This window comes from Artibeus jamaicensis, unplaced genomic scaffold (genome assembly GCF_021234435.1).
Source record: "Artibeus jamaicensis isolate MK-2021 breed Jamaican fruit bat unplaced genomic scaffold, CSHL_Jam_final contig_332, whole genome shotgun sequence".
Taxonomy (NCBI): Eukaryota; Metazoa; Chordata; class Mammalia; order Chiroptera; family Phyllostomidae; genus Artibeus; species Artibeus jamaicensis.
The window spans coordinates 5,097,233-5,124,983 of NW_026521788.1; the positions used below are offsets into that span (position 1 = coordinate 5,097,233).

Below are 27,751 nucleotides of genomic sequence, written 5' to 3' on the forward strand. Positions count from 1 at the left end.
GAATGCAGGGACAATTTAGAGAGTCACCCTCAGACATTGAAATTAATTTTTTAATTAATCTTTTAAAAAAGGATGCCGTGTGAGTCTCAACAGCCCAAGTGATAGCTTGGACAGCTCCGTCCACTGTCAGGACTCAGGCACACTCCAGGCAATTAGAGTTACCCTTGGGAATGGCACAGAACATAAAAAAGCAGTAGAGTTACCTACTGTCTTTTACCACACCTTCGGGTTTTTTTAATGGAATTATCCCAAATGCAATTGAGATATAGATCAGTATTACAGAGGAATCATATGGGTTTCGTACATGTTTATATTTTCAGGTGTTCAGGTTAAGTTTTCTCACAAGAAAGGTATAAAACGTTGGTAAATATAGAGCGCTGAAGGAAAAGGAAAACCCTGAAAGTGACCAGGTTTTTCTGTGAGCAGAGTCACAAAAAAGTGACCAGAGGTGTCTTCCTTAAGTGCAAATAGGAGCTGTTTCAATAGCCTTAAGAACCGCAGGGTTTTCCATCGTGTTAACTTTGTAAGCAAAGACGCAAGTGCTGGTGAAAAAACCACAGATATTTTCCCTTTACTAAAATGACAGATTGATGAAGAAGGCTACATGCCAGATCATATTTTTAATTTAGCTCAAAATAGTCACTTCTAGGAGCAACTGTCTCCCAGGACCTCCATCTCAAAGGAGAAAGGACAGCTCTTACCCAGAGGTAAGGCTGCACAGGGTGGACCCTGTAGCTAGATGCAGAGGCTGGGAGAACATTAACTGTGCTATTCATTTTACTATGATATTTATTGTTTTAGTTCATGCTTGGTTCAAATTTCCATAAGATTTGAGTCATCTACTCCAACTCTATTTTCCCCACAAACTCTGATATTTTTAGTGTGCAATTTTGTAGCCAAAATACGTGTATTTTATTTTCACACTGCAGTCAAAGCCCTGGTGTGATGTATGGAAGGGCAGAGATTTGGGGAGAGGGCATCAGAAGGTTATTAGAAAGAATTGGATTTCAGCCTCCGGCATCAGCTAGAGAAAATGGCTCCTGATGTGATCCTAATTCTCTGCATTGACATGACTCTGGTTTGGAGAAAGGCAATGCATCAGACTATCCTGGCTTAATGGGAAAAAAGGAAAAAGAACAGTAAAGAATACTTAATTCCCTTATTTCTAATTATGTGTTTGCTCTGCAATCTTCTCATCCAGGATTGCTATATAGGATTTCTCTCAGGTGCCAACTCCAATTGACTGGTAGTGTCTGCCCGATGCAATGAAGTGGGCAGGGTGCTGAGGCCACTTCTGGGCTCAGAGGGAAAGAATGCCACAACTGATCAGTGATGTCTGTCAGGAGTTGCTGATGTGTGTCACCCCTATAATCTGTGATACACTTGAGGGAATTTGCCTACTAAGATGAATGGTCCAGGAAGGCAACCAGACTTGGTTCTGGAATCGGTACATTTACCTTTGTAAATTAACAAATTGATTCTCTGATAACCGGTCTATCTCTGTCAGCCACACCTGAGGCTGTTCATTTGGTTGAACTGAGAAAATGGAAGGTTTAAACCAGCAATCCTAAAGATGTTAGGAGTCCTGACACCTTGCGCTATTACCAGAAAACGCCTTCCTTGAAAGAGCTGACCATTCATCATCTTTTTATTTGTTATGTATTTTCTATAAAGTATTCACCATGCTTCCCTCCTAACCCTAATTAATACTTTACTATATTTCATCAACTGGAAGATGCCACCCGGTCGGCACGTACCAAGAGACAGCCAGAATGTCATTTTTTCACACATCTGAACTGAGTTATTTCTAGTGGTCTAACAGGGGGCCCACTGAAACCTCATGATAATTAAATCAACAGATTATTTGAGGAGAAAAGGATGTGAGTCCCTGTGGAAATTTTCTATCCACTGGGACTTCGAGGAAGAAAAAGTGCACAATCAGAACTTCCAGAGCAGGTGTCAGTGGCTCAGAGGAACCCCCCCAGAAAGGATAATTCAGTGGAACACACCTGTAAGAAATGCCCCTTATCAGTGCCGCAGGAGGCATAGAGGGCAGACCGCATGGGGGAGAGCGTGGGCACCAACAACCTTGAGTCAGAGAGTGCCCGGGCGAGATCAGACTCTGAATGTGAAGGAGTTTTTGAAAAGGCTTAACCAATGTATTACTCTTCTATTTTCTTTTTGTTTGCACAAGTTCTACATGTAAATAAGCTCAAAAGAACAACTCTAGTAAGTATAAAATAAAGCTCGATGTCATGCTGACATCATTTTTTTCTCTCTCTGGTACATAACATATTGGCGCCTCTTCCAGCTGACAGTGACTTAGACTCAGTGAAATGCAGTATAATTTACATTCCTAACAAGTGCAGAGATGCAGCCTTAAGAACCTGCTTGTGAACTGCACATCTAGGATTAGAATTTATGAGACCTTAATTTTTGCCTTACCCACTTGAACATCACTTAGTGTCCTATTTCAGAAAGGTTGGTTTTAAGTATCCAAATCATGGGCTGGATGGCCAACTAAAAGTGATCAGACTAAAAATGATCAGACTAAAATAGAGCCCTTCCATAGACCAACCCAGTAAGATTGGTCCATGCGGATAGATGTCTGACTGGTCCAAGGCGATCTTCCGTGTCAGTGTAGGTATGGATGGAAGACCGCCCATTGTTGTGTGTGCCACTGATCTTTTTTGGCTAATTATCAACTATCCTGTATGGAAATACCCCTTCCCCTGCTTGTCTGCATTCTTTTTTCGTCTTTAATTTCATTCTTACACCAAAGGAACATTTTTGAGGTGAAATTTTGTAATTAATAACTATGATACAAGAACTATTAAGTTAAACCATATAAAATTGATAATATTTTACCATTCTGACCTACAGAATCAGCAAGTTTATGTGGCTCTACTTAAAACATGCCATTATGAGATTTTTCGCATAAAGCAACTCACGATCAGAGACAAGGAGACGGCCCTCCATTCACCGTTATTGAAAGCCTTCTCAATATGATCTCTCTCTCATTTAAGCTTCTACCAGCTCTGGGGGAATGTCTTAATAACACTTTTTGTGTAGATGGTTTTCTGTAAAGACCTTTATTTGGTCAACCTTATATAAAATATTTTGTCTTTTTTTTTTTAACTCCATAAACATTTGTTGTACACTTAACAGGAGCTGGACACTTAACAGGGGCTAGCCACATTCTCAGGCTTATATACAAAATGTAGTGCATTACAGTCCCTACTCTTAGGAGCATGCAATCTAGGGAGGAAGACAGGCATGGACGTAATTACAGTGCAAAACAGAAAGTCACATAATAGACATAAATAACATGCTGAAAAGGCACTTAGCCTGCCTGCAGGAGCAAGGAGACTTCAGAGCAGGTGACATGCCTACTGGTTCTCAGAGAATGAGCAATTCACTTGGCAAAAAAAGAAAGGGAACAATACAACATCACCAAGCCAAATGGCTTGTTCAAAGTCACAGAAGAGCAACAAAGAAGGATGCATTTGAAGAACCTTAGTTTGAATGTAGATAGGACATGCGAGTGAAGTGGCAGAAGATGAGGCTTGAATGGAGGCAAGATCTGGTTATGAAAGATCTTCCCATATGGGGCCAAGGAGTTTGCATTTTATTCTGCAGGTGGAGAGAAGTTATAAAATGCATTCACGTGCGTTTAAATAGCTTAGAAATAAAACTGTTTCTGCTATGACTTTCTATGTTCAGTTCAAGCATCACCTAAATTTATAGAAATATTACATTAGCGACCCCGCAGCATGAGCGTCTGCAGCGGGAGCTCTTTTTATCCGGCCCTGATACACATGTGAGCTGCAGCAACCTGAATTGCCAGGGGGTTGTTTCATCCCCAACATCGCTTTTAAACACAGTCATTGAGCTGTGGTTCCTCACTGTGGCTGGAAGCACAGCCAAAGGCTCTGTTATTGTGAGAACTTGTGGCTTTGACAATTACGAGCTGCTCCCCTGCAGGACTCTCTACTACACTTGGGTAAAGGAACTTGCCAACAAGCACTTCATGTTTTCTTATTTTCCTCACTGGGTAATTGCAAAATGGATGATTCCATCTAAATGCTGCGAGATTGATTTCATTAAATGGCAGACTAGCTAATCAGTGGCCCAGTTTTCCAGTCATGTGATCTGGCATCTGGCATTTACCACCCATCAAATGAAATTACACGGCACCGATACATGATCAGCTCACCACGGGCAGAACTTTTTCCCTTAAACTCCCTCCTCCTTAATACTGTGTAATGTTTAATAGTGCCGTGGCTTATCTCTTCAGGGATATCAACTGGAATGTATTAAAACTTTATCACAAATGAAGATTTGTATGTGTGCGTAAATTATACATAGATACCTACACATGTATATGTAGGAATGTATATGAATGAGTTATCCCATTTATGTAAATTTTCCAGATGCATAAAGCTAAGTGACTATCACTTTTCTTGTTTTAAAAATAATATATACATAGACGTGTGTATATGTGTTGTGTGTATGTGTGTGTGTGTATATATATGTATGAATGAGTTGTTTTATTTATATGTCTTTCAGATGCATAAAACTATGTGACTGCCTAAATAGATCCTGGTACTGATTCTAATGTTGAGGGAGGTCCCCCCTAACCAACAAACAATTCTCAGACACCAGCATGTGTCCAAGATTTCAACTCAATTCTGACGGTCTACCTGGAAATAGCATCAGATTCTACAGGTTAAGGGTTCACTCCAAGACTGCCCACCTCCCACCACTTCAGAAGAGCATCACAAATCCAGGTGTTATCTGTGCTTCAGACCCACTGGCTAATTTAAAGGTTCCCGTGATCCTCCTCATTGAGTTCCATTAACTTGCTAGAGTGGCTTACAGAATTCAGAGAAATGTGTTACTCATTAGATCACTGATTATAAAAGGATATAACTCAGGAACAGCCGGTTGGAAGCAATGCACAGGGCAAGTATGTAGGAAGGGACACAGACCCTCCATGGTCTCTCCCGACAGGCTGCTCTCCTGGTACCTCCGTGTGTTCACCGCCCAGAAGTTTTCGGAACCCTGTCCTGAGTTTTTATAAGGCTCCATTACATAGGCAAGATTGACTAAATCCCTGACCATTAATGATGGAACTCCATCTTTGGCCCCTCTCCCCTCCATGGAGGTGGCCGGTAGGATAGGACTGAAAATAGCGACCCTCTAATTACAGGGTTGGCTCCTCTAGAGACCAGCCCCCATTCTTAATTTTTTGACTTTCCAAAAGTCACCTCATTAACATAACAAGAGGCAATTTTATGACTCTCAAACTTAAGAAATTTCAAGGGTTTCAGGAGCTATGAGTCAGGAATTGTGGGCAAAGACCAGATATATATGAAAAATATATTATGGTCATCAGAATGACCAAATACATATTTATTATAAATTATACTATCACACCATGTAACATTTCTGTTTTGTTTTACTTAAATCAAGTCTCTTAAATTTTTTTCCATTACAGTTTACATTCAATGTTATTTTGCATTAGTTTCAGATATACAACATAGTGGTTAGATAATCGTATACTCTATAGAGTGTTTTCCCAGTATTTCCAGTACCCACCTGGCACCATACATAGTTATTACAATACTGACTATATTTTTTGCTGTATTTTATATCACCATGACTATTTTGTAATAACCATTCTGTACTTCTCAGTTTTCACTTTTTACATCCAGCCCTCCAACCCCCCTTCCCACTGACAACTACCAGTCTGTTCTCTGTGTCTATGAGTCTATTTCACATTTGTTTGTTTATGTATTTTGTTCTTCATATTCTACATACAACTGAAATCATAGAGTATTTGTCTTTCTCTGACTGCCTTTTTTACTGACATATATCACCAATTATTAAAGGATGTAACTCAGAAACAGCCAGTTGGAAGGGATGCATAGGTCCATCACTTCTGATCCATTTAGGTCCATCTATGCTGTTGCAAATGGCAAAATTCATTCTTTTTTATGGTCAAGTAATATTCCATTGTATAAGTACCACAGCTTTTTTATCCTCTCATCTATTGATGGGAACTTGGGCTGTTTCCAAAATGTGTTTATTATAAATAATGCCATAATAAACATAGGGGCGTGCATATTCTTTCAAATTAGTGTTTTGGGTTTCTTCATATATATTTCCAGAAATGGAATTGCTGGGCCATAAGGCAGTTCCAGTTTTAATTCTTTGAGGAACCTCCATACTGTTTTCCTTAGTGGCTATGCAAATCTGCTTTCTCATCAATAGTGCACAAGAGTTCCCTTTTCTCCACATCTTTGCCATCTCTTGTTTGTTAATATGTTTATGATAGCCATTCTGACAGGTGTGAGGTGATATCCCATTATGGTTTTAATTTGCATTTCTCTAATGATTGGTGATTGTAAGCATCTTTTCATACGTCTACAGGCCATCTATATGTCCTCTTTGTAGAAGTGTCCTTTTAGGTTTTAATGGACACTTGACCAGTTTTAATTGGATTGTTTGTTATTTTGGCGGTGAATTGTATGAGTTCTTTATAAATTTGGATATTAACCTCTTATCAGATGTATTATTGGTGAATATGTTCTCCTATTAAATGTGTTCTCTTTTCATTTTATTGATGCTTTCTTTTGCTGTGCAAAAACTTTTTACTTTGATATAAACCCATTTGTCTATTTCTTCTTTTGTTTCCCATGTCTAAAGAGATACATCAGAAAAAATATTGCTAAGGGAAATGTCTAAGATTTTACCACCTATCTTTTTTTCTACAATTTTTATTGTTGTAAGTCTTACATTGAAGTCTTTAATCCATTTTGAGTTTATTCTTGTATATAGTATAAGAAGGTACTCTAGCTTCATTGTTTTGCATATATCTGCCCAATTTTTCCAGCACCATTTATCTAACAGACTGTCTTCACCCCATTGTATATTCTTGCTTCCTTTGTCAAATATTAATTGATCATAAAAGTGTGGGTTTATTTCTGGGCTCTCTATTCTTTTCCATTGATCTACATGATTGCTTTTATATCAGTGCCATGCTGTTTTGATTACCATAGCCTTGTGGTTGCTTGATATTGGTTAGTGTAATCGTCCAACTCTGTTCATTTTTCTCAGGATTGCTGTGGCTATCGGGGTCTTTTGTGGTTCCATATAAATTTTCAGATTATTTGTTCTGTTTCTGTGAAATATGCCATTGGTGTTGTGACAGGAGCTGCACTGAGTCTACAGATTGCTTTGGGTAGTATGGACATTTAAATCCAGTCTTTATGGAACTATTTCTGAAAATATTGGGACGGTGAGCTCCAGAGTCAGCCTGCTCTGTTCGAATTCCTGTTTCTTTGCCTTTTAGTTACCTGTCCTTAGCAAATAACAATCTTTCTGAGTCTCAGCTTTCTCACTATAAAATGAAAACCACCTCATAGGGGTGCTGTGTGAATTAAATGGGGTATGCATGTAAAGCATTTGGTATTAGTGAACATTCAAGTAATGCTAACAATGAATACTTTATGCACATGAGAATCGATTCTTGGTTATTGGGATCATCATCACGGGCACTAATGATTATGGGGAAACTAATAAGTTGACACTCTTCGGGCCTATTAAGACCCATAAAGTTATTTGTCCTATCTCTAAATGGCCCCTGACTATCAGTTGTCACATTCTGAAATTGCTAATTTATATAGGAACCTAACAGTTTTCTTCCTTCCTTAGTGTTTTACCGACAAATCGTATAACCCAACTGGTTAAAATTCTATCTAAAGCAGGAGTATTAAAGCTCTGACTGAATGCCCAAGTCTGTCCTTCAGTGCCTATACTCTGTGCTATTTTAGCCACTCAGATCTTTACTGCTGATTCCAAGGTTATTGGCTAGGGAATGACAAAAGCCCAATACAGCATGACCTCACTTATATGTGGAATCTAAAATAGTCAAGCTCATAGAAGCAGAGCATAGAATGGTGGGAGGGGGGAATTGGGGCATTTTGGTCAAGGGTACCATTTCAGTTATACAAGAGGACTCAGTCCTCAGATCTAATGTGCAACAAGGCAACTATAATTAACAATACTGTTTAGTATACTTGAAATTTGCTAAGAAGGTATATCATAAAGTATGCCACCAAAAAAATGTAACTATGTGAGCTGATGGATGTGCTAATTACCTTGATTATGGTGATTATTTTACAATGTCTATGTATATCAAAACATCAAGTTGTACACCTTAAATATATACAATTTTTTTGTTAATTATACCTCAGTAAAGCTGGAAAAAGAACAAAGCTATAGCTACATTAAATTGTCCATGGCCTGGACAATTCAACACAGATTAAAAGTATGCCACAGTTTTTTTTAAAAGATTATCTGTAATGTCTCTGATAGATGATGTTATCAAGTGGTCTCCAGGGAAGTGACATACTCAATATTTTACACTTGTAGCTGAATGACGCATGTCTTTAAAGGTCTATAGCTTTAGAGACCCAACAAAGGAATAATTGTACCACCTTATTTTTAAAGTAAAATATGGCATATAAATAAAAACATACCTAAGCAAAGTTTTTCTGGTTCAAAAAATTGTAACAGCCTGTCTAGAAACAAAATCTCAGCTCCATAATTCAGATAGGGTTCATTATATTTCTTGACTTTTTTGTGTGATTTTTAAACTAGCAAATCCTATTATTCTTTATGGAAACATTGTACAAGAGAGGCCAGAACCGCTACTTGCTGTCTACATGAGTGATGCCCCCTGAAGTTGTGTAAAGAAATCCCAAGTGAGACTGCCTTCATAATAAATTTGTGGGATTTGTATTTTGGCGTTTTTTTTCAGTGTTTCATAGCCAAACCTTCTCAGTGTCCAATATAATCACATCTACCTCCTAGTCATTCTCCCAGCTGTGAATGCATCTTAGCAACATTCATCCTAATTTTGAGGATGTATTTTTTCCAGGATATAATCTTTCTATACCTTTTTCATCACTTCAAAAATTATAAACACGGTTCTATAAAATAAAATAAAGTCCAGACGTCAGCTGATTCTCCTGATTCTGGCTCCTAAGTAGAAAACTCTACATTTTTAATAGACTTTTATATTTACATTTTATATTTTTAAATTTTGAAACCCTGTATCTTTCTCTTTTTTTTTAAATGTATAGTTGCTTCTCGTGCATCCCCTGCTAAGAATTGGCCTGCAACCCAGGCATGTATACTGACTGGGAATTGGACCGCCATCTTTTGGTTCGCAGGCCCATGCTCAATCCACTGAGCTACACCAGCCAGGGCTGTATCTTTCTTATTTTGCCTTCTGATCTTGTCCCTTCCTCCAGTCAGCCTCCCCCTCTAACACACACACACACACACACACACACACACACACACACACAGCAGGTGGCCCACAGTGTCATAAACACACTTTCTTCTCCCTTGTCCATTGACTGTGGGCATTTACTCATACTGCTCCTTCTCTATGGAAAGCCCTGTCTCTGTTTCCTTGGCAAACCCTTACGCACTCATCAGAACTCAGAAATGACTGGCCACTCCCTTTTGAGGCTTCCTCTGTCCCCATGTGCTGGGTGGGGCCCACTCGTGTGTGCTCCCATGGTGCCCTTTCTTCCCTCTCTTAGCCCTTGGTCCCTGCTAAGTGCCAGCAATCATCTGAACTGAAAACTCCTTAAGGAAACAACCCTCAAATCTCCTTTCTACCCACCTTGTGTAGCATGTGGTCTGGATTTGATACTCGGTGAATGATCCTATGAATGTCATCTCCTTCTTATAAAAAAAAAATCAGTGTACTTTCAACTAATTGAGCAAATCGTGAGCTCCTAATTTTGAAGTTAAATGCCCTTCTGATTATCTTATCAAATAATTGAAAATGTAAACATGTAAGAATGATCAGTGTAAACACTTGGATGACAGGGAAGCTCCCCTGTCCTGGTTTTGTTTATCTTTGCTCCTAGTAAGACACCTTGATCTCTCCAGGTCGGAAAGCCTTGCCCAGGTGGGGGCTGACATGATAGCAGAGGGGAGCACAGAATGTTAGTTGCAACACACCCCCCACTTTTTAAAAATCTTTTTCAGGTTACAAATGCCGCTGCCAAATATCCTGGCCAAATGACTCTCCATCTCCAACCTTTCCTTGTGTGCGGAGGGGACGGATTCACTCAGTCCAACTTTGACGGTTGCATCACTTCTGCTTTATGTGTTCTGGAAGCTTTAAAGAATCATATTTAGTATTTGTATTCTTTCAATTTGTGTTCTTTGTATGTCTTTTATTTTTTTAATTACAGCTGGCATACAATGTTATGAGTTTCAGGAGTACAACATAATGATTATACATTTATATAACTTAAAAAGTGATCACCCAAATAAATCTGTTTAGTATCTGTTCTTATCTTTTGCATGTACTTTGGGTTTTGGATCTCACCAATCTCTGTTATTGGTTGTTTCATTTTCTGTTTTTTTATATGTTTCCTTTGATCACCTTTTATTATTTTTTTTATTTTTATTTTATTGATTATGCCATTACAGTTGTTCTATTCCCCCCTTCATTCCCCTCCACCCTGCACACCCCCTACCCCACCATTACCCCCCCTTTAGTTTATGACCATGTGTCTCAAGTTCTTTAGAGTCTATATTTCCCATACTATTCTTGCCCTCCCCCTATCTATTTTCTACCTAACGTCTATGCTACTTATTCTCTGTACCTTCTCCCCCCTTCTCCTTCTCCCACTCCCCTGTTGCCAACCCTCCATGTGATCTTCATTTCTATGGTTCTGCTCCTGATCTAGCTGTCCTCTTAATTTGCTTTTGTTTTAGGTGTGGTTGTTAATAACTGTGAGTTTGCTGTCCTTTCACTGTTCATATTTTTATCTTCTTTTTCTTTTGATGAGAAGAAAAAGAAGATAAAAATCTTTCTTTTCTTTCTTTCTTTCTTTTTCTTTCTTCTTTTTCTTTTTCTTTTTCTTTCTTTCTTTCTTTTATCTTTCTTTTTCTTTTTCTTTCTGTTTTGATGAGAGAAATTATCAAAAATTGTTCTACATTTGTCATTTTTTATGGAGATTTTATGATTTATAAAATCAATTTTTAAATTTTGATAGTTACAACCCACACTAGAATAAAACTTCCTTTGACTTTCTATCTTTTGCTACCTTTCTGAGTTGCCATGACTACTTCTTGATGGACAAAGTTAGTGCTTAAGAGTAACAAATGACCCTCCAAAATAATTACGTGAAATCACAGTAACAGTTCATGTTCCCAAACCTTTATTATTCTTTTGAAAATTTTGCTTTCAAATAAAGAATAACCATTATCAAAGCCTGGTTTTTAATCTTCAAGTGTGCCCTTGATTCAGTAATTTTGCAGCCTGCTGAACTACAATGTTCCTCCAAACTGTGAATAATTTTTGTCTCTTCTTTTTCTCCCAAGTCATTAAATAATCCTGAATTGTAGGTCAGCCATGTCCTCGTCTCTGAGAGGGCAACTTGACTGATGAAGTAACCTCTCTTTAAATTGTCAGAAAATAACTAGATTCAACTTCCAAGTGACTTGTGATTTTCCAAGTCACACAATGTTTTTTAACTTTAAAAATAAGGCTTATTATGACAAATAAAAATTAAATGGAAACTGAGAGAAAATGTATTGGTCTTTACCTTATGTTATCTCCCATGGCTGCTGCTGCTGCATTTACATACATTCCAGTATGTGCTGTGGCGTTCAGACTGTGTCAGGCTTAGTGAACTTAATACAACCAAGAGATGCATTGAACCAGAAACTAGATGTACTTAAAGTAGTTCAATATTTGCCAACATACTGGTTCAGTGACCCACATGCTTTGGTGACAACCCGGTGACTTGCTGCCTGGAGAGAAATTGGTCCCCAGCCTTCCAAACAAGCTACCTGTTGCTAATTTGAAGAGCAGGATGGTAAGTTCTATTTTATCATTTTGAAAGGAAAGAAATTGTTGTAGCCTCTCAAACTAAAAAAAAGTCTAACAAAAGACTTTTTACCTTGGTTGTGACCTTAAGCTTCACGCTTACATGCCCACTGATCATACACACACACAGGCATGGGAAGAACTTGCTTATACAGCTACAGAGTGGGTTTGTGATTCTAGGGAATATTATGTGTCCTTTTAGCAACTGGTTGACGAAAACCAGAAATGCCTATGTATACTGTCATTTATTTTTTAACAGAGAAAGAAAAGGGAAATTAAGGTAATTTCTGCTATGATAGCATTAAAAAATACTGAGACTTCTTTCATCATTTTGGCCTATATTTGATTAACATTTTCTTTATATTGGCTTTATCTTTTTAAAAAAGGTAGAAAATCATTCACATATATTAACTTTTGTTTTTAATGTAATTCTAGAGTCATATGACTGAAAACATCCTGAAGCTTTAAGAACAATGTTATATTTGTCTCCTGAATGTATGTCCTCCAAAGGAAAGGAAAACAATTTGTAAAGGTGGGTGGGATGCCTAAGGACAGAGTCTTCTAAGCCATTAGTGATGACTTGCAATGTCTATTCATTCTGTGTCTCCCAAATAATTTTGTACCTATTGTGAGAAGACTATATGCCATCTGAGAAGAAAACTCAACCCTGCCTTATATGTAGATCAGTTACTCTGCTACTTTAATCATTCTGAAAACTCATTTTACATTTAGATCTGTCTATGATAGGAAGAGACCAATTCCCTGATGCTAAGATGAGGAAGTAAAAATGTATCAAATGCTTGTGTTCTTCATTTTCATTTGCCCCCTTCCCCATAGAAATTAAATGGATATGGGGCTGTCTTGTGCTGGCAGGCGTCCCTGAAGGCTGTGAAACTCAGACGGCCAGGATGCCCTAAAAGACCCAGGGCTAAGGTCTCAAGCTCCCCTGGGAAACCAGGGTCAGCACCACTGGGAACAGTTGCCGAGGTGTGTGTACGTGAGCCCCACAGAGCCCCACTGCACCGTGATATTTCCAAACAAGAGCGTCGTGAATCAAGCTAGCCAAGGAAAGCTGCTCTGTTTTGAAAGGAGCATATTCAAGTGAGAAACGGCTGGAGCAGCAGGGTGATTTAATACTTGTTAGCTGATAAATATAGCCTTTGCCAGAATAAAACTTTATGATGCAGTGTTGAAAAGCTTAATTACTAAACTGTCTGTGCGCTCCTTGCCCAGGCAGCAAAGGTGACAGATTATAATCAGAGTAGTATTTTTCACCTTTGGCATTTCTGAAGGGGAGAAGTATGTCTCAAAACATCAAGAAAGCAGTAACAATTGTAGGTGAGTTGGGGGAAAAAAGACACTTCATTGAGTCACCAAGCCTTCTGTGCAAAATACCATCAGCCCCAACCCTGCCTACACATCACCTTGCCAAGAAAAAAAAGTTCATTTTACATTTACCTGGTATTTTGTACTCATCCAAATACAAATATATGCATATATTTCTATATATTTATAAATATATATAATTTATATATATAGGCCAATATATAAAATATATATTTATATTTGGGTGAGTATAAAATATACTCATCTATCTGTGAGTATCCACTTCCCATCCTCCTAACATTTTTGTGAAATAAACAGAGCAAGGATTTCTTATTCACATTTGACAAATGAGGAAACAGAGGCCCAGATATGGATCAACCAAGGTCACATAATGAGCTGCCGAGACGAGATCCATGCATCCCACCACCCGGTCCTATTTACGTGCTGCTCTGCTACTGCCAGATGAACATGGTGATTGAGGCTGATCTGAAGCGTTGGTTGGAGGTACAGTCACCACCACGTGGTCCTCTCGTTGATGGTTCATTTCAGAGAGCTAGCACTAATCCTGATGTGATATATACAGGGGTCTGATATGGAATAAACTCTCCCTAATACCAGCTACATGATTTATATTCCTCTTATTTTCATTTGCTGGTTTATTTCCTTCCATGGGGGGGCTCTTGCTATGAGAAATGGCTGCATCATAATGATATTGGACATCAACCTAACAGTAGTTGGTTGGCTACAGACTATGTTGATGATTTCCCTTGTATTTCTTTGTTTCTTCATTCCTTTGTTCCATTCCCCTCTCCTCTGTCATTTCTTTCTTCCCTTTTATTTTTCCTCCTGCTTCATCCCCTCTGCCCAATTCTCCATTCTTAGAAACCCGGAAGATAAGTGCAATCACATTATGATTAATATTTGTCTTATTTTCATTTTTTTCCTAAAATTTAAAGCAGTTGATTCTGCTTTTTATTCAAGTGGACTAGATCATCATTATTTATATTTTTCAAAAGCGATGCAAGAATTTAAAACTGGCTGTGGCTTTCAGGGATCTCAATGCTAATAACCTAAAAGTACAATGCAAAGCATGGAATCAGCATCTGTGGTAGCAGACGCAATGGAATATAGTCAGCAATCTCCTCCTAAATATTCTAGTTAGGGGAAGACAAGTCACATGGGGTGGAAGGCAGGGTCAAGTGCATGTCGGTGTCATGGCAGGCAGTAAATAAGATGCTCTAACTTGTGAAGCTGGGGAATCCTAAGAGAAAGACCATGTTAAATTAGGAGAGGATGCCTGAACAGCTGCAGAAATGCATCAGGCCAACACATCCCTCTGCGCCATACCTGAGCAGACCTGGCTGACTCCAGGAATCCAAACTGTATTATCAGGACAATGAGTCTGGTCTTTGGAGAAGGTTCAATGGGACACAGAAAGTGGTTTCTGGAAAGAAGAAAAAACCTCAGCAAACCTCAGACCAGCCTATGCAGGACTGAGCTGCTGTATTCCAATCTGAAATGTATTTGTGTCTTGCCTATTATCAACTGACCGGATAAGCCAAAGAGGGTTGGAATGGTAATGTGTCCTATATTGCCTTCTCAACAGACCATGATTATAGACCACATAAGAGTTCATAGCAGAATCCATCATACGAACCTGCTAAAGAGAAAGACTGTATAGAAGAGGGTTAGTTTAAAGAACACATAGAGCCCTGGCTGGTGTAGCTCAGTGGATTGAGTATGGGCCTGTGAAGCAAAGGGTTGCTGGTTTGGTTCCCAGTCAGGGCACATGCCTGGGTTGCGGGCCAGCTCCCTAGTGGGGGATACATGGGAGGCAACCACACATTGATGTTTCTCTCCCACTTTGTTCCTTCCCTTTCCCTCTCTCCAAAAATAAATTAAAAAGTCACGTACAATCATAGAATCCTGGAAATTGAAGTTTAGAGGGCTTGGAGACCATTTTGACCATTTCTTAAGCCATCTTGGGTTTTGAACCCATTTGAGAAGCTATGGAAAACTATGAATCTTCTAAAAACAACAATAAAAATAACCGCACATATGCACATAGAATTTGTAAACCATCCTGGAGCCTGTTCTTGTGAATAGGTTTCATTGGATCACAGCCTTGCCCATTCATTTGTGCATTGTCTATGGCTGCTTTTTTACAACAGTAGAGATAAGTGTTTGTTAGAGACCATATAGTCTTCAAATCCTAAAACAGTTAACTATATGATGCTTTAATAAACAATTTGCTTACTCCTGTTCTAGGGAGTTACAAATCCTCCAAAGTCTATTTTTAGACACTCAGGGGTCTATGGACTTCAGATTAAGAACTTTTAAATCTCAGCCTTCTGATTTTATGTAATTACAGGCTTATGTTAGCTCCACACATCTGGTCCATTGTTCCTTGATCCTGTGCCCCACTGTAAATCCTTTAAGACAAGAGTATAGCTTCCCAGTTAAGAACATATTTTCTGGCATTAAATAGATCTGTATTTTATCCATAATTTTAGCTTCATTTTATGACCTTGAGACAGTTACAAAATCTCACAAATCCCTCATCACCTGAAAGATGAGTTAATGGTAGCTATTCATAAGATTGTTGTGAGACGTAAATATAAAGAAAACCTTAGAGAGCTGCACACGTGGCAAGTGCTTAATGAATGACAATGGTGGTGATGATGACAAAGGGGAGAAAGAAGGAGAATTAAGAAGAGCACCAGCAGATCCTCCTGGTGGCCCTGAGGCCCCTAGGAAGGCTAGTTCCCTCTGCATTGACATAGGACACTTAGGACTAAGTTGATGATGAGGTGAGTGTGTGCAGTGACAGTAAACCGTGGTGAAACTCAGAAGCTCTATGTTTCCTCAAAATCTTCATGACACTGAATAGTAGTGTCTACCTGAGACCAGCTGTGAGCCACTTTCTCTTGTCTTCTTGCAGTTAAGTAGATACTTGTTGCTTGCGGAAAAGGTGGTTTGCTCTAATGTGGTCCTTGAAAAGAAACCAGGAGTAGAGATGGTGTAAAGTAGCAGCATTCTCTGCAATGAACTGTATCATTCCTTTTTTAATAAGTATGTGTGCTGACTGCAAAAAAATTGAGTGTTTGGACTGGATTCTCCTAAAGATTGTTTACAGGCAGACCTTGGAGCTATTGAGGGTTTGGTTCCAAACCACCGCTATAAAGTGAGTACTGCAATTCAGTGATTCATAATCTTTCTGCTGGTAGAGGGTTATTTCCTTCAGTTTGTAAAACACACATCTGTGAAGCATAGTAAAACAAGGTATGCCTATACTTAAGCTCTGAAACACTAAAAACTAGGAGCGAGTTTTTTCACACTCTTAACGTGTTTGGCTAGGTATGCAAATTCGTCCCCAGTCTTTGGCCTTCGTTTTTAAAAGCTAAACTCCTGGTAAGTAGTAATGACTCGTGGGGAGTTCCATGCCATCCTAAATCCACCACCTTCCAGACGTGTGATAGCAGACCAGTTTCTGATGTCTCTGAGCCTCCAGATCTTCATCTATGAAGTGGGGATGTTAATTTTACCTACCTTAGGGTTATTCTGAGGGTTATGGAATATACAGGTAAAGATTTTAGCTCTGTGCCCTGCTTATAGAAAGTATTCAATAAATGTTAGCTATTATTACTACTATTATTGTTAGCAAAACATTATTAGGAGAATTATCCCTCATAAAGACCCCTACCTTTATAGGCAGCATTGGACCTAGCCAGAAAACCAAGCGAATATTTGTAAAACTCATCGGGGACTGCATGCAGGTGCCGTAGTAAGTTTGGCCTCAGAGTCATGTCTTCAAAAATTCTTAATGACTCTTGATTGAGTAAATGAATGAATCTTATTGCCATGCTCCTTAACATACCTCCACAGTACCATGTTTTCTCCCAGGGACCCTAGTCTCTTCGCTCTCATTATAGTATTCACATGTGTACTTAGTCGTTCAATATCAACTTGTCACCAAAACTGCAAGAACCACAAAAGCAGGGCCTGGCACATAGGAGGTACTTTATAGAAGTCTGTCGATCTAACGAATGAATGAATTCAACTAATCAACATTTCTTTTTCAAAATACAACAAGTACCAAAGGAAAGATTGCTGATATAGAATTGTCCCATAGAACAAAATGTACTCGCCTCAATAGAGAAGATAATTACAACAATACCTACACGCTCCCTATACAGTTTCTATGCAGAGTCAATAGGTGATTTCAGAAAATTGCTACTTTACTATGCCTCCCGTTATTTGGGAAAACCTTATTTGGAAGGTGGGGGCATTGGGGAGACCTGCCCTACCATCCGAAACCACCTAATACATACTCATACTTCACTTCTCACTATTTTGTCCACTATTTAAAGGTTTCTGTCTATGAAGTCGAAAGTCTGAGTGAAGAAATGCACCAGACTGTGGAAGCCCGCTGAGTCTGTTTAGTGGTAACCTACCTGAAAAGCTGGAGTCATATATGAGAGTTTTGTATGTAGAAATTTACTAAAACTACAGGTAACTGAATTACCTAAAGAGGGAGGTTAAATATATTCAATTTAAATAATTATTAAGTAGAAACCCTTGTTTGCACCAACTCCTCCTTTGTTGCTTTTCCATAATGCCAATTCACTTCTTTTTTTTAGTACCTTTGGTTCTCATAGCATATTAAAGTTGAATGAGTCCTGGTAATCCTTGGAGTTGGGATTTCAGTACCATGTAGTGAACTCCAATGGACAAAGATTTTTGTCTTTTTTCTTTACTTTGGAAACCCCAGTAGTGTCTGCCTGAGTGAGCCACCAGAACATTACCTGGAACATACTGAATAAATAATTCAAAAGCATTCAGACCATCAGCAATTAGGAAGCTATCTCATGCATTTAAAAGATATTGGAAAGGGGGTTGAAAGCTAACAATTTATAAAGTCTAACAAGGCATAAAAAATAAAAATTAAAAAACTTTGAGTCTTAACTTATGAATAAGTTCTATAAAAACAAGGATCATGCCTGACTTACCTAAAATGTTTCCCAAAAACCTACCACAGAGCAGATCACAAAGTAGACACTGAATAAATCTTCGTTGAATAATTAAATGATTAAAGGAAGGAAAAGTTTGAGCAAAAACGAGCACCACACTCTAAAAACCCCAAGAGAATCTCTCTCTGTAATTGGTGCGTTTGTGTGTATACAAATGTGTGCAAGGGCAGGGGAGGGGACAGTGAGGCTTTGCCCGTGCAAACAATCAGCATTGCTCCTGTGGCAATGTGTTCTGCCCTTGTGATTTATCACCAACCAACAATATGCAGTCAGAGTTTAGTAGCTCATATTTTTATTTTCTTGGTATTCTTTTTATTAGAATTGATTTACAGGTGGAAAGAGTTAGACCTAGTGGGGGAACTGCTTCTGTTGTACTGGGCAGCCACCAATCTCAGATTTGCACAATACGTTTTCATTATTACAATAGCCATGTTTACCCTTTGGAGAAAAAAAATCAAACTATTTCCTGTAAACCATAAAACTGTCAGAAAACAAAATGCTTATGATACAGAGATGATGGTGGAGAAAAAAAATTGGCCAATGTCACTCAGTTCAGAAATGTTAATCTGGATAGACTCTGACAAATTAACTAAAAGAATGTCCCTGTAATCAGGAAATCCACTCATACAATAAACCATATTAATAGTTGCAATGATAAAAATCTTATAGTTATTTTAATAGATGTTGAAAATTATGTCATGAAATTAATATATATTACTGCTAAAATTTTACGGAAAACTCAGAGAAGTGGGATGCTGCCTTAGAGAAATAAAAACTTAAAATTATTATAAACATCACAATTAAGAACAAATTACTAGAATCATCTACATTAAATTGGGAAGAAGTCAAAGATCTTTGCATCAATGTCTTGAAATTTTTAGGGACTGGGTTAAGACGTAGAAGATATGTAAGAGATGGAAATGCCGGGAAAGAAAGGCCAATGGTTACTAACTTCTGTCAGTATGATTACATTCCTAGAAAACACGGGTGAACTTATTTTAGAAGTAATGAGACATGACTAGAGAAACTGAATAACAAATATTTAAGATCAACAATTTTCTATATGCCATAATAATTAATGCAAATATATCTTGTATATATATTTCTATTTTTTATTTTATAATTTTTCCATTACCATTTAATCCTCTTATACCCCTTCCCCCCAGCGATCACCACACTGTTGTTCAGTATACGTATATACATATATACATATATTTAATTAACCACAGCAGAATACAGAGGAATATCTCTAGGGAAATCTATAAGGAAACATTTTCAAATTTTTCATAATGATATTTTAAGAGATTTGAATAAGTAAAAATATATATGCATGTTCTTAATAGGGAATACTGAATATTATGTATTTTTTAAGTTTTCCTATTATTAGTTTATAGGGCAAACATAATCGCAAGGAGATTTTTTAAACATAAAAAAGCAGTTTTAAAGTCCATCTAAAAAAAATAGGTGACAAAATGTAAGTTGAGGAATGAGAAAATGACTACCCTGAAACTTACTGGCTACTTTAAAGATTTTATTTATGTATTTATTGTTAGAGAGAGGGGAAGGCAGTGGGAAGGAGAGGGAGAGACATGGATGTGCAGCTGCCTCTTGTACACTCCCCGTCGGGGGACCGGGCCCACGACCCAGGCACGTGCTCTGACCGGAAAACAAACCAGGATCTTTCGGTCCACAGGCCAGCACTCAATCCACTGACCACACCAGCCATGGCTACTTTTATAAACAGGGTTAATTCACTTTATTTTCTTAAAGAAAATGATGTGGCCACAGCTGGAGCCTGGGTCCTCTGCACAGACCCTCTGGGGCGTGTCTTCACAAGATGGCCCATGAACCTCCAACACAGAGACTTGGTGCGTATGGTCTCTTTCTGGAGGTGGGGGTGAGATAGCTGTAGGTCTCAGAGATGGCATGGAAGGTGGCCTTGGTGAGGTTGCCAGGGTGGCAGTGCGGTCCTTGACTGAGGTACAACAGTCCTCGACCGTGGCCACCATCAGCAGTTGAGACAATGCCAGTGCCCCTGGGGCGGGGTGACACACAGCAGCACAGAGCCACTGTGCTCAGTCAACTTGCAAGGGACAGTGTGGGCTTGCAGATCTTGCTCCCCCAGTAGCCTCGTCACACAGGGAGAATAGAGAGTTTGGTGGTTCCACAGATGTCAGCAGCTGCCTCTGTGGTCTCCAATGGCAACAAAGACCTTGAACCAGGTCCTCTGGCCAGTGCCATATTGATTTGCACTGGCATAATCTTCAAAAGACATTATATAAATAAAACAGTTTAATATTAGTTCTATAATTGACACAAATCAATTAAAATAATGACTTTAAAAGCACTTAATGTGATCAAAAAAGCATTACAAAAGCATACATGCATTAAAGGGGTAAGTATAAACAAATATACATCCCCTGAAAAAAATAGAGAAAAATACACTTGAATATTTAAAATTCTCAGAAAACAAAACTAAAGTTTATAGATTGACTATGAAAAAACACTTAAAATAATTTATAGCAAAAGTATAATAGTCTTAATATAGATAAAACTCCTTAAAAGTTAAAATTTGTTATTTTATTTTTATTATATCTACATTTTTTAAAATTATGGTAACATTGCCATATATTTATGCTTTGACTTTTATGTATGTATTTATAAAAATGTAATAATGTCTTCTGATTTTTCAAATTTACTACATATTGCATATTATTATTATAATAAATACCCTTGTACATGTTTCTTTTATATTAAAGCAGTGTTATTTTTCTAAATATGGGCATTGGCTCATAAATGATTTGTAATAGTAATTTAGGAAAGCAAGAAATGTTTTTTTTTTAATTAAAAGAACAAAGAGGAAAAATGAGAAGGCTGACAAGTGACATGTGTAGCTATTATTTCATAAAACTTTTGCTTTAGTGCCCCAGGTCACTATGTAAACTGGGTTCACACAGAAAACCACTGCTAGAAATAGGATAGTATATAAAAATATATAAGATTACTACTCATCGTCTCTAGCTCCTATACCCAACTGTTCTCCCTTCATCCAAACCTGGAGATTCTGAGAGGCTAAGGCATATCAACCGCCTTGAGACGGCACAGGCTTTAGTTAAAAAAGAAAGAAAGAAAAAGAGCGACATCAGATGCGATTCTATCCTGATATCGTGCATTGGAGGATGTTCTGGGAATCTGACTCACATGCATATCCCTAGTATAATGGCACTTCCTTTTCTCTGAGGAGAGCCCAGAACTGCCCTGTCCCACAGATGGCCGTGTCTCCGTCACAGGATGCATCATTCTGATAGACATGGCCTGGCGCAGCACCCTTTTTGTCCTGCCACTCTGGGGCAGAGATAAAGCATCAGACAGAAAGGACCTCCTGGGGAAACAAGTTTCCACTTGTGAGGATGCTTTTTGAGGGGACGAGAACATGGGACATACCACAGCCAATTTTCTAGGCCGAGTGCTGGGCACTTGACTCAGGCCCAGGTATTTCATGCCAGGCTGAAAGCATACGCAGCTCTTGCTTTCTGACCCAGATGAGAGATAACGGTCGTCTTAAATCAAAATGAAACAGGATGGGGTAAGCAAAGCCACATGAAACGCGTTGAGAAGTCCTCTCAGGCGCTCTGGGAACCCAAGAGGCTGCTGAGCTGCCCAGACTGAAGTTGTCCCTGTGGTTTGCTTGTGAGCTGGCTCGGAAGTTTTGCTGCCACCAAGAAGAGAAATCCGAAGGCTAGTTCAGCATAAACGGTCCCCTGGCTGCGTGGAGGGCAGTCACAGGTGACTCATAGCAGTGTAGGAAAGTAGAGATGCACTCTGGAGGTCTGAGAAATGCCACTTTTATCTCCATCTCAAGACGAGTGTCTCACAAGGAACTGAAAGTGGAATTACTCAAAGTAAAAACTGCTGACTTCACCAGGACAATTCCCTCGCTGACCCAAGTCTGGGAAGTGTCGCTGGTAAACAACCAGAAATGAATTTGCTCATCAAAAAAGGAACAGAATGAGATACTCTCAGATGCACTCGGTGACATTTTCACAGCATGAGAAGCCATCCCTTCTCCACCTCAAACCAGAGCACTGAAATGCTTGAGTCTGTGCAGTTGTGGTAGAGAGGCCCGCTATCAAAGGCAGGCTCCAATACCACAAGCCAAAGATAAATAACAGAGGAAATCATTGACACCATGACCTCTTCATGACCCCCTGGAGCTAAATCTTTGCTAGACCTCAGAATATCAATCAGGCCACCCAGAGCAGTGTATGTATGAACAGCATGGAAGCCACTTCAGCCTGGATGTCTTGACGCTTGAGAAGAGAAATCCCAAAGGAATTTTTCACTATAGCCCCAAAGCAAGGGCTTGATGTTTAGGTGGAGAAACCCCTTTAAACACATGAGCTCCTTCCTGGGACTCTACCGCGGTCACTCAGAAAAAGAATTTGCTTGGGAGTTGGGGCGTGTCTCTCACCCGTCCAGTGGTGAGATACCAGTATTTGAAAAATGTTCTCTCACCAACTAGCAAACAGTGAACTGGCAGGATTTCACAGGGGCTGTGGTTATGGAGTCCCATCAGCAAACTGTGTAGGGTGTTTGCTATGTGACCACTCTTGTGGAAAGTTCTCAGAGGATGCTGAGCAGAAGCAGACTCATGCTGCTCATGGAGGGAAGCAGAGCAAATCAAAGTAAGGGTTCTCCTCTGGGGACAGTGTCACAACCCGGAAAGCAACTCCTGGTCACCACTGCCAGTTAGGAAACCCCTGAGGCGTACACAGCTATGGAAGCTAAAGGGAACTACTATCTGACAAGGAAGGCTTGGTCCCTAAGGTGCCATTGGAGTGTCTGGCTGAAGACTGGCCAAGTCAGCTAAATCCTCAAAATAAAAGGTGTGGAGAGAATCTGGAAGACAAAGTCTGACCTTCAGTCTGATAGGTAGGAGATCTTGACCAGGGGAAAATGCACACAGATTGAATTTGCATCTCTTAGCTATACGACTCATGAAGGAGTCCAAAGATCAATTGATAGAGATCATGTATATAAAAATACATATACAAAGATCAATCGCACACAAGAGGGTTGGCTCTTCAGGTTGAAGAAGGACTCCCCTTGGGTTCTCAAGGTACAGTGGAAGCCACAAATAATGGTGTTCTCAGGTCCTTGCTGCCTAATTCTGTTACGTTGTGACCCTGTTGCAGATTCCCCCCAGATATTCATGATTCTGTCCTTGACACCCTGTGGGACAGTCATCCAAAGAGAGAAGCGACACCTTGTGACCCAGGCCAGGCTGTGGTTTGTTCATGGGTGAGAGTGACAACTCAGGTCTGACCAGTGTTTCTGTACTTTGCTCTTCTGCCACAGCATCTCAAAGAGTAAAAAATGGGATCTTAAAGGAGGGAAAGAACTGATCAGATTCTTTCATGCCAGGACCCTAGTTCAGTGTACCAATCCTATCTACACATAGACCCCCGGGTCCCAGAATCCCACTGTAAAGTAGTCCTTTATTCAGAGAACTGGCAATTCATGTTCATTCCTTATGGATGTTCAATGAGGGTTTTGTGCATGAAAACATTTTATTCAATCTCATGGTTATCATGTACTTTTTAAAGTGGCTGTAGGAAGTCTGATAGAACCAATTCACCTGGATTTGGCATTTTATTGCTTTTCCCCCAGATAGGATATGCCTCCTGGAGTTTCACTGATCTTTCATCATAGACTCCAACAATTTGCTGACTCTAGTAAATATTTGCCAATTGTCTCCTTAACATCGACTGCCTTTCCTTCCAAAGATTTCATGTGGGTTCCCTCCCTTTACCTACTCTCAATCCACGTGGTCTGCAGTGAGGTGCTGCGCTGTGCCCTGGGTGGTGGGGGGAGGGGGAGCGAACCCCCGGGCCAGAATTCATCAGTGCTTTGCATGGTGCTGGCCCCGACAACTTGTCCTGGGTAAAATAAACATGAAATAAACCTGTTTTACCATAGTGAGGCTCAAGAGTCTGTGAAAAGCACGTAATAAAACAAAGGGTCCTCCCTAATTCACCCTTTGACCACTGCCAGTGCTTCATACAAACTTCTCTGCTTAAGAACAAATCTTACACCAACGTTCCTCCCTATAACTATAAGCCCATAAAATTTCATTCCATCCCCAAAATATTTAATATCTGAATCTCTCAGTCTAGTCCCCGTGGGCTCTCATCTTTTCCTAGTGTGGCTTCCGAGCCCCTTATGAAGACACCAGATCCTATAGTTCTTAATTTCTACATTTAGATTCTTTCTGCTCCCTTTTTTTCATGCCTCCCTCCTATCATTGATCTTCTTTTTAAAAAATTTACCCAAACCCAAAATGTGGAGATCTGACTGTATTGCTCCCATATCTATAATTTGTAAGTTATATTCTATTCCCAGTTAGGCTTAGTATATGTATCGCTCATGTATTCTTCCCAGGATCCAACCACCCCTAGTGATATACAGCATTGTTCTATGTTGCTTGTTGGGTTTGCAGCAATGTACCTTTAAACATCTCCATGAGATGTGTAATCCGTTAAAAATGAAATGTATGGTGTATCAGTTTGGCATTCCAAAAGGCAGACGCTGGCATCAATTAGGTGTGGAAGGGGACATGCCTGTGAAGGATAAAGAGTGCAGGGAGCAGGTATGGAGATCTTTCAGGTAGTGATGCAGGTCTGATGTCTGTGAAAGAAGCAAAGGAAGAAGGAGAACTAGGTTGGGTTGGAAGAGCCACATAGCACAAGCTTTTGATTATCTGTCTGATGCTGGTCATTTGAGAGCACGAGAGCAAAGGTCGCCTGTTAGAGGAAGAAATAGCTCAGGCAAAAATGGCCCAGGTCTTGTGCCCCAGTCTGCTCAGTGCAGCAATTGACCACCAGCCAACTGCCTTCCTCACAGAAGGTTCTTTTAAAGGTGATCCAAGTAGTAGTCATTGTGGGTATTTTTAAAGTGGAAGCGATTTGGTGTATGGTGTGCGTGTGTGTGTTTGTTTAAAAGAAAGAAGATTGTCTTGAAGATAGGGGTCTGAACTGTGACAAGATAAAACCATGAAAACCAGAATAGAATTTTTCTGTCTGGGAGACCGAGCCTCACTCCTAACTTCTAGACTGTTTGGCTTGAAAGAGAAGCATTTCACAACTTTAAAAAGGAACAAAATTAGAAATTCCAAGAGTGCAAAGTATTCTGGGACTGCCAGGCATCCAACACACTGCGTTAATCATAAAGGGGGGAAAGCCCTCTGTTTTGGCCACAAATCAGGGGAGTTATTTTGGGAGCAGCCCCATCAGTGACCCAGACATTACCATCTGAGTTCCAAAGCCCTGCTGTGTTTTCTTTCTTCATAGAGCTTTTTGCATAAATCCACCACTAGCTCAGTGTTCCCCTACTCAGGGGCGCCTGCAGAGAAGTAGATCATTGTCGTTAGAGAAGGTGCACTTTCCTGGGAAGTTACTTGCTGCCTATACAGGGGGCCTCAGGGTTCACAGTCTCCAGGGTCTTTCATGGCCTCATAAAGAAGCACCATAAACACTGCATTTTACCAGCCCATCCTTTACCAATAAATTGCCTCATATAAGAAAGCCCAAGAGATGACCACCATTTCTAGGATTTTTATGACGTCATCTATGTAACTTCTCTGCAAGCTGCTGGCTGGTGGGGAGACAAAGGGGAAGGGATTCAAAGAAAAATAATGGGTGATGCTAACCCTAAAAGCATGACTGACAAATTCCCTGCTCAGGTCACCTGTGAGTATACCCAGACGCTCCTCTTACTCAAAGCAGTAAAACAAACCATTTATAATAAGCAATACTAATTGTGCACTTTTGCATAATCTCATTTTATATTTAGAACACCCTATCAGGAAGGTCTTTTTATAGCCCTCCTTGGAGAGATGAGGACACCTAGGCTCAGAGCCCTTTAGTAATTCACCTAAACTAACCCAGGTAGTAGCATATGACTGAGCTGAAACTTGAACTTGGGCCATTCTGACTCCAGAGCCTGTACCCACAACCACACTTTTTTATGTCTCAGTCATTGGCATCAGGGCATATTCAGGTTTGGGGGAGACTGATGTATATGTATTCGGGGACCTCGTTAAGAAAAAGAAAAAATATATGAAAACAAAATTCAATCCAGGGCCTTAGAAGGGGCCACGCCAGTGAGAGAGGCAGAAGCTCCAGCTTCGTGTGCTTCGCAGTGAATCCACTTTTGATTGTGATAATGTTATTCTTGCCAACAATGTTAATGTGAAGAAAAACAATTATTCTTCAAGCCAAAATATAGGAAAGTCTGGTTGGTTTAGGGTTTAAAATTTTCCTTTGATAACAGAGTTATCCTAGGTACTCAGAGGCCCCCCACATGCCCCTTTCCGACAACCATGTGATTTCCCCACATCTGAATCGTACCCCACCTCCTCAAATTCCCTTCATGCCATTCTTGCACTTCTTAATAATAATTATAATTGTTAAATGGTCATTTAACATTTACTACAGGTGCCAGGCTCTGCACCAAGCCTTTTCTTCTCACTGCCTATTAATTAAAGCACCTAGTACCATTTTCACTTTCCGATGAGGAAACCAAGGCCCTGGGAGATGAAACCATTTATCTCTAAAATCTGTGCTTTTAATCACTACACCATGATGCTTCCAATAGCCTGGGTAAATCAGACCTGAACACAAGTTGACTCCATAGAGGCCAAACAAAATACAGTAATTACAATGTCTTGATAAAGTACTAATTATAAGGCTAGATATTCTGTAAGTCACAGGTTCAATACTTTGGTCTGAATCCCCTTTGGTACCAGTGAAGAGTGCAAGAAAAAAACCATGTATCAAACCAAATCAGCAATTCTGAGACATGGAAGTTTTTGAAACTGTAGAATTTGGTGATAGTATATTTTCCCTGGGTTGCAAATTACGAAGCCCAAAGAGTTTACATATTTATTATAAGTATTATACTTTTGTGGTCATTATCAAACTACCAAACTATCAAACTATCAAACACAGAGAGCTGTGCTAGCCCTGGAAACTAGTAGCCAATCGGAAATACACCTGAAGAAACTTGGAGGGTGGTAAAAAATTGTCTGGTCGGACTGGCGTGGCCCTCTTCCTGGGGCTGAAGCTCCGTGGAGGCCACAGATCTGAGTTGTGTTCCTTGAACTTAAATATTTAAAGGAACCTCAAATTTTTTCCACTTCATACCCTTTATTTACTGGTGAAGGCAATGGGACCCTGGGATGCCAGAGGTCACAGAGCTGATGAGTATCATTCAATCAACAAAATAATTGAACAGATCATGGAACTAAGATTGAGGACTTTTCCACTGTACTCTGAAGCCCTATGGTTAGGATATACTATTGGGCATAGCATCAGTGATCTTGCATTAACAAAAAAAATTCTGCCTGTGTCTTTCTCTCTCTAACTTATCTCACTTAGTATAGTGGTTTCCTTAAAGAAATTTTTCT

General features: G+C 39.5%; 1 protein-coding gene across 4 annotated transcripts in view; it reads left to right on the forward strand.

Moving 5' to 3' along the window:
* RNLS (renalase, FAD dependent amine oxidase) overlaps positions 1 to 27,751 on the forward strand; it is a 332,787-nt gene that overhangs the window by 244,024 nt on the left and 61,012 nt on the right. The window contains exon 7 of one of the 4 annotated variants that reach the window (XM_053663985.1): positions 10,075 to 12,224. The exons of 2 other annotated variants lie outside the window; for them this stretch is intronic. In XM_053663985.1, the coding sequence (XP_053519960.1) occupies positions 10,075 to 10,172 (98 nt within the window). In that variant the 3' untranslated portion in view covers positions 10,173 to 12,224. Of the gene's footprint in view, positions 1 to 10,074; positions 12,225 to 27,751 lie in introns of those variants that run through there. One more of the 4 variants, XM_037156645.2, reaches the window with a different exon arrangement.